This window comes from Notechis scutatus, chromosome 10 (genome assembly GCF_049901735.1).
Source record: "Notechis scutatus isolate UNSWTSFEM ecotype Mainland chromosome 10, rNotScu1.2, whole genome shotgun sequence".
In the NCBI taxonomy this organism is placed as follows: Eukaryota; Metazoa; Chordata; class Lepidosauria; order Squamata; family Elapidae; genus Notechis; species Notechis scutatus.
In genome coordinates, this window is record NC_142018.1 from 22,508,245 (window position 1) to 22,515,329 (window position 7,085).

The 7,085-nt window shown below is 56.7% G+C and overlaps 1 protein-coding gene across 6 annotated transcripts in view; it reads left to right on the forward strand.

Annotated features, from left to right (window-relative positions):
• Positions 1-4,239, forward strand: part of GDPD2 (glycerophosphodiester phosphodiesterase domain containing 2) — a 12,569-nt gene extending 8,330 nt beyond the window's left edge. For 5 of the 6 annotated variants that reach the window (XM_087972283.1, XM_087972285.1, XM_087972282.1 and 2 more), the window contains 7 exons: positions 26-176; positions 705-920; positions 1,846-1,997; positions 2,456-2,603; positions 2,709-2,791; positions 3,492-3,520; positions 3,825-4,239. In XM_087972283.1, coding sequence (XP_087828409.1) covers positions 26-176; positions 705-920; positions 1,846-1,997; positions 2,456-2,603; positions 2,709-2,791; positions 3,492-3,520; positions 3,825-3,877 — 832 coding nt within the window. In that variant the 3' untranslated portion in view covers positions 3,878-4,239. The remainder of the gene's footprint in view (positions 1-25; positions 177-704; positions 921-1,845; positions 1,998-2,455; positions 2,604-2,708; positions 2,792-3,491; positions 3,521-3,824) is intronic. The other variant, XM_087972281.1, reaches the window with a different exon arrangement.
• The last annotated feature ends 2,846 nt before the right edge of the window (positions 4,240-7,085 follow it).

The window sequence follows — 7,085 nt, forward strand, 5'->3', positions numbered from 1 at the left end:
CCTTTCCTTCCTTTCCCACTCCCAGTGCCGACGGGATCCCTTTCCTCCTGCACGACGAGACCCTCCTGCGGACCACAAATGTGCAGGAGGTCTTCCCCACCCACAGCCACGCCAAGGCCACGGCCTTCAACTGGACGCAGCTGCAGCAGTTGGACGCTGGCAGCTGGTTTTTGCAGGTGAGAGCAGGATGGGGCCCCTTGATCCACGCAAGGCCTGGCTAGGATTAGGTTGTGCTGAACATCTGGCTCGCTCATCTGGATTTGGCTGAGGTGAAACCCCTTGGAGTCTGGAGAGGGTGGCCGATAGGGGATGGAGCAGGGCCTGAGTCCTCACCCTCACCAGGGGAAGGACCTTCCGTGCTCTTCTTAACTCTTGGCCTCCGGGAGTCGCAGGGCCCCTTCTTCTCCCACTGATAGCAATCTGGCTACTCGCACCTAACAATTGGGGAGGGGGAGATCTCCCCTCTGGCAAACCCACCTGTCCTTCCAGTCAGAAACGGACATGCATCTTGGGGGCGTCAGGACTAATGGAAGGGAAAGTTTAAACCTCTTCCCTGGTGGGACAACCTCATACACATTCCGAGAAGCTGGATTTGCATGGAGAGTCGGAAAATGGAGGGAAAGCAGCCCACCCAACCGCAGGACATGGTTTAGCCGGGGTTGCTGTGCAGCCGCTGGGCTCACCGCCTCCCTTTCCTCTACCAGAAGCATCCCTTCCCCACAGCCTGGAGCCTTTCAGAGGAAGGGATGGCCCAGGCCAGGAGGCAGCGCATTCCGTCTCTGAAGGAGCTGCTGGCGGAGGCCAGGAGGCACCAGGTGTCTGTCATGTTTGACCTGTTGCCGCTGGAAGACCCCCACTACGAGCGCCTGGTCAACATCACAGTGGAGACCATCCTCCAGTCGGGCATCGACCAACAGCTGGTGAGTTTCCCTGTGGCGAGAAAGGCAAGTGCACCGTCTAAGCAGGACCTGTTTTGACCCAAGCCTCGTTCCAAGCAAACAAACCCCACCAAACGGAGATAAAAGCAAAACCTCTTGAATGCTTCTCTGTGAATTCCGTTCATTCACAGTAAAACGCAATTAAAACTAATTGTCCCAGATAAGAACAAACCTTGCCAAGGTTGTGCAAGGCTGCCCAGAACACTAGATTAAATTGCAAGGAAATAATCAAAACCAAAAGTCTCCAGACACAAACCAGGATAGTCCGAACTTCCACAAGACTTGAAGTGCAAGAACTTCTTTGCTTCCTGCAAAGAATCCCACCTCTGAGGGCTGGCTTTTATCCCTTAAGGGAGGGGCCATCACCTTGCAGCCTTACTCCCGAGTTGCCCGTGCTGCTGCACTGCTCTTTCCTTTGAGCAGCCCTGCGCACACATGCGCTGGGCACAGGCTCCTCGGGGTCCTCTTCATCACTGCTGCCAGCCTCCACAAGCTCCAAAGGCAGCACTCCACTCCCTGAGGGTCCTGGCCCCATCCCTGCCTCACACGCAGGCCCTTCATCCGAGTCCTCGCTCTCCAAGACCTCAGCCATCCATACCTGCTGCAGGCGAACCACAACAGAACCCAAACATGCGGAGACTTATGAGGCTGGAGAAAAGGGCAATTTGGTTCCCCTTGAAAATGTGACTTTGGGACCATCTTGCGCTACCTGCCCTCTCCAATCAGGGGTCCCGAAAAGGAACCTGACGGAAGTCAGATCCATTCCAGATCCAAATAATCGGAGCCACGCCCGCCTGCCTTAGGCGTATCTCAGTTCTAGGGCCACTGTGGTTCTAGACCTGGAGATACTCCTGGCCCTACGAACGGCGAGTGGCCCCTGCTACACCCTCTCTCTCCCCCAACCCAGATCCTATGGCTGCCTGATAAGTTTCGGGAGGAGGTGAGACTCTGGGCACCCAGGTTCCAGCAAATCTATGGCCCCGAAAGTTTGGACAACAAGACCAGGAGGCTCCCGCGAGTCAACCTGGCTTACCAAAAACTGAGCAGCACATTAATCAGGTTAGAGCTGGGGGGCTGGGGAGGGAGGGGGCTCTTTCTTGGCCAGGCCAGGGCACATCCTGGGCACATCTGAGGGGCCGGGGGAGACAGCTTTATACAACTGTGTTTTTCGGCCCCAGCTCCGTTTTATGAAGGCAGACCGTTGGGAAATGGGTGGGGTGCGGAAAGCAAAGCTCTCGGAAGCCCACTCCTCCCAAACTGAAAAACGGGATGGGGGGCTCAAGCAGAGCAGGGGGCTCAACGTAACGTCCCTCCACCCCCCTCAATAACCCTCCATAGAAAAAGCTGCAAAGCCACCAGCAAAAAGACTGTGTCGTCTTCAGGTCCTTGTTGCCCAGGGAGGCTTCGACCTCCCAGAGGCTGGGATGCAGCTGCAGCCTTCCTCAGGCCTTCCGTGCAAACTGTGCTATTATGGGCTGGTACTGACCCCCCTTTATTGGCACGCCCCCCTTCTGCAGGGAATACCGCCGCAACAATATCTCAGTCAACCTGTTTGTGGTGAATGCTCCGTGGCTCTTCTCCGTCCTCTGGTGTGCTGGGACTTCTTCGGTTACCACCAACGCCTGCCAGGTGCTCCAGAAGATGCAGCACCCCCTCTGGCTGCTGGTAAGACCCCCGGGGGTGAGTGGGGGGCTCCTGCTCGGGCTCCCTGGCAGAAAGGGCTTAGCCAGGCAGCTGCCCACCCTGATCGGCCGCCCGTCTTTCTCCCAGCCTCGTGGCACCTATCAAATGATCTGGATTGTGACCGACTGCGCCTCCTTCCTGCTGGTTCTCTCGGCTTTCCTGCTGCTGAAGTGAGTGCCAGGCGGGCCGAGATGAGGAATTTCTCAAGTCAGAGAACGGGGCTTTTCCCAGCCTGCCAGCCTGCATCTTCCCAAGGAAGCGGGGGGGGCTGCTACCATCACCATTCTGGAGGTTGGCCAATGTGCCAAAGGGCGTTAGGGCTACAGTTGGAGAGTCGGCCTTTCTACTAGAAGGTGGAAGCACCTACTGAAATCTTGCTCAGGGGGGCAGAGTGCATTGTCTCACCCTGGACGGTTTAAATGTGTGAACTTCAAGTCCCAGAATCCCCAGAGTTGAAGAGGGTACATCTTAATGTTGCCGCAGTTGAGAAAACCTGGCCCTGGTCAGATGGGTCTTTTTGTGGTCATTTTGAGGGAAGTGTTGATGTGCATTTAGGTCAGGGGTGTTCAAACTTGACAGCTTTAAGACTTGTGGACTTCAACTCCCAGAATCCCTCCTCCAGAATTCTGGGACCTCCTCCAGTCATGTTAGCTCAGGAGTTCTGGGAGTTGAAGTCCACAAGTCTTAAACTTGCCAAGCTGGAAGGCCTTTGATTTAGGTGGAGCACCGCATGACCTGGTCCAGCTGTGCCACACGCATCAGAAAGACCCTGGTTGCTCTCCAGCTGCCCACCCAGGTGCCAAGAGAGCTTGGGAACAGAGAGGCTCACTTGATGGAATTCTGATTATTTTATCTTCTTCTTCTTTACAGAAGATGGTCTCGGAAAAAGGAGTCGAGAGGTAAAGCTGGCATTTTGGGATAACTGGGTATTTCTACGGTGTAATATAGGAACAAAATGCCCCTTTGGCGCATAACAGCTGCACAGGCGACCAAGGAAGAGGGTATAGAGCAGGGGAAAGGCCCTGACCGGCATCTTGGGGGAAATCAGGGTATTGTGAGGCCTCCTCCATTCTGCTCTCCGTGAGCAGCTTCAAGTGAGGCTCGCTGCTCGTTGAAGGAACGTGGCTGACCCTAAATGGGGATTTCACCTCTGGGAAAGCCGGCAAGCCGCAGCCCCTCACAGCCGTCTCCTCCCGCCTGCAGGTTCCAGCTCCGACGTGCTGCTGACCAAGATCCACAGCCTCTTGTCCGAGTGAGGCGAGAGCGTCCAGAAGCCCCGGGCTTTGCCCTCCCCTCCCCCCCCCTGCTACTTTTGGCAGGACTCTCCCTCTCTCAAATGCTTCTCTGGGAACAGCCTGTCCTTCGCGCTTGCTGGCAGCGGCTGCTGGGATCTGTTTCAGGGGCCTGCATGGCACAGCCCTCCAAGGAGCAGAGAGCAACTTGGAGGCGGCCTTTCTTCTTGGAACCCGGAGCCTTCCCACATCCTGGGACTGACCGCTAGAGCCTCGGGATGGAATTGGGGAGCTACCAGCTCTCCTGTGGGACACGGTTTCTTCTTGAGGTGGGACTTGGAGGATCTTGGACGTGCCCAATAAAGCTGTTTCTACAGGCTGGGAAACCCGGAGCTGCTGTGGTCACTCCTCTCCGGGGGGGGGCAAATAATGCATGCAGGGGGGGACACACACTCTTTCAATGCACAGCTGCCTGAGTGTCTTATCTCTAGCAGCTTCCTGCCCCAGCCTGCCTTCTGGCACTCTAGCTGGGTTCAAAGGCTCCAGGGTGAGAGAAAGCCAGGGGTCTGGGCACCAACGGCTGCGCTTGCTCGCTCATGTGGAAGCGTGTCGGGTTGCAGGTCCAGGAACAACGTTCAACCACAACACCCAGCAGGCAAGTGCCACAGGCTGCCCCGGGTTGGTTCTCTTAGGAACAAAAGGCAACTCTAGGTGTTAATGATTCACCTTTCAAAACAAAAACAAAAACCAGAAGCTCTTTTACGTCAAGCGGCGATGATGTAAGTGAATTTATATTGATTTGAAAATGGACCGGGGTCAAAAGCTTTACAGAAATGGTTTGGGAAAACTAGCCGGGCGAGGTCCGAGGAAGAGTGCTCCTTGTTTAAGAAAGCTTTCGCAGCCCAGGATTCAAATCTTATCAGTCTATTAACTCATAAGTTCATTGAGGTGGTAGTCTTGATTGGAAAAATGAAGAGGGAGAGCAATCACAAGCAGGCCGCTCACAGCGATAAAATGCACTCATCTACTAGCATAAGCTCGTTTATATGGAGCCCCTCAAACGGGAAAGTCCATCTTGGCCAAGTGCCTCCTGCCCCAAACCTTCCTCTGGGGCTGAGAGTCCCCAGCATGCACCAAGAGCTTGCAGGAAAGCCACGCCCGGTTGCACCCTTCAACACGATGGCCACGGTTATACCTCACCTGAGCCATGAACCATGGTTGCAACCCCCAACGTTCAGCTCACATGGGCCCCCTCCCAACGGGAACTGCATGGGGGTGGTCAGCTCTCCCTTTCCCTGCGTGACGCCCAGGAACCCACAAACCACCAGGGAAACGGGGAGTTTTTCTACCAACACGGAGCTGCCGCCGCCGCTATGGTGGCCAGTAACTCCTAGGGCCGTGCTAGCCCCTGCTCCTCTGTCCAAGGGGTCAGCCTCTTGGCTCCTTACTCCCTCCTGCACCACCACCCTTGACCAGCAGGGGACACTCCGTCTTTGATTCCCCAGGAAAACCGGTCTGTCCAGGAGAGGAATTTTTTTTTTATTTTCTTTCTGGGACTTTCGTTGCCTCTGGATCTGACTGAAAATGTCGGTCACTGAATCCAGAACTTCCCTAACGGAAAGCCGGCCCCCGCTTGAGCTGGGCTCTCTCCCGAGACGAAACCTGCAAGGATGCAGACATCAGGAGGCCCTGGAAAACCACCCTCTGCCTGGAGATGACCCCCCCACCGACTGCTTCTCTTGGGCCTGGCTGCAATCAAGGCCTCGGGCCACCCAGGCTCCCTCCCGTCTGCTGCCCAGAAATCAGACCGGTTGCCAACTTGCCTGCTCCATTCCTGCCCACATTCATTTCCCATTACCCGGCATTTAGATGTATACACACACACACAAACACACACACACACACTGCCCTCCATGTGAAGGTGGTGGTCTCCAGCACAGCTTTCCGCCCCTGCCAAACTTCTCTTGCAAATGTAAATGGGAAGTACAAGACGGCGGAGGAGACAGAAGATTATAAAGGTTTATTTGTCACATTTTGCCCTCCAGCAAATCCACAAAAACTGAGGGGGGGGGCAAGGGGGGGGGAATGCCTGGAGAGGGAGGAGTGGGGCCCAGCCGCTCCTCTCCAGCCTCACAGCAGGCACCCCCACCCCCTTCCTCCCTCTGCTCTGGGAAGAGGCCAGCCGGAAGGCGCCTCCTCCTCCTCCTCAGGCCAGCCCCCCGTGAGGAACCCCAGCGCCCCCAGCCCATGGCCAAGCCAAGCAAGCACGGGAGGGGAGAAGCGGTGCCCAAGGGCAGGAAGGTAGCCTCGGATCCCCAGCAGCATTGGGCATGGGGGGAAGAGCTCGTGCAGCCCCTAAGATCCTCGTGGATCCTGTCCTGGATCCCAGCAGATCCCATTCCTCCTGCCACAGAAGACCCATGGCTGCCTTCCCCTCTCCCTCAAAGCAGAAGCACCCTCTCCTTGAAAAGGGGGCACCCCAAAAGCACGGGGTGGGGAGGTTCCTCCTTCACACGGGGCAGAGGGCTGACCCCCCCCCCAAAGGCTCAGCCGTAAGGGGGGGGGATGCGATGCCTGCAAACCTTCACAGACTGATTCGCCCCCCGACATTCGGCTTGTGACTTGCGCCTGTATCTCTGGCCCCAGAGGGGCTTCCCCCACCTCCCCAAAAGGCAAGGGGACCCCCTGTTTTTTTCCTTGAAAAATGTCTTGCTTCTCATCCAAGAAGTTTCTTCAGAACCGAGAGAGAAGCGGAGTGTTTTCCAGGAGGAGGAAGCCAAGGACGGATGTCCCGTTGTCTTCTGGGAAGCATTTTGGGGACGCCCCGACCGGGATGGCTGGGGACCTCCGCCGCCGCTCTTCCTGCAGCTCCATGCAAGGTTCTCCCCGAGACCCACCAGGATCCCTGGACCATGCAAGGGTGTTCCCATCATTAACCGGTCCTGGCTTGGGAGAAGCCAACTGGCGTAACTGGGTTCCTGGCAGAGGGAGGCCAGGGCAGGCACTCTCCCTTTCTTTCCCACTGGACCCACTCCTCTGACAGGGCCCCCCCGTCCCAAAGCAGGACAGGCGAGGGTCCTGACGAAGGAACTGGATGTAGGGGTGTGCCCCTCTTACGCAGGGGGACAAGCCACCCCTCCTGCCCGCATCTTTTGGGCCTTTCCACGCATTCCCCACAAATGGCTCTGGGCAGCTGCAGGAAGAGAAGGGAAGGAAGGGTGGAAGCTGCCTC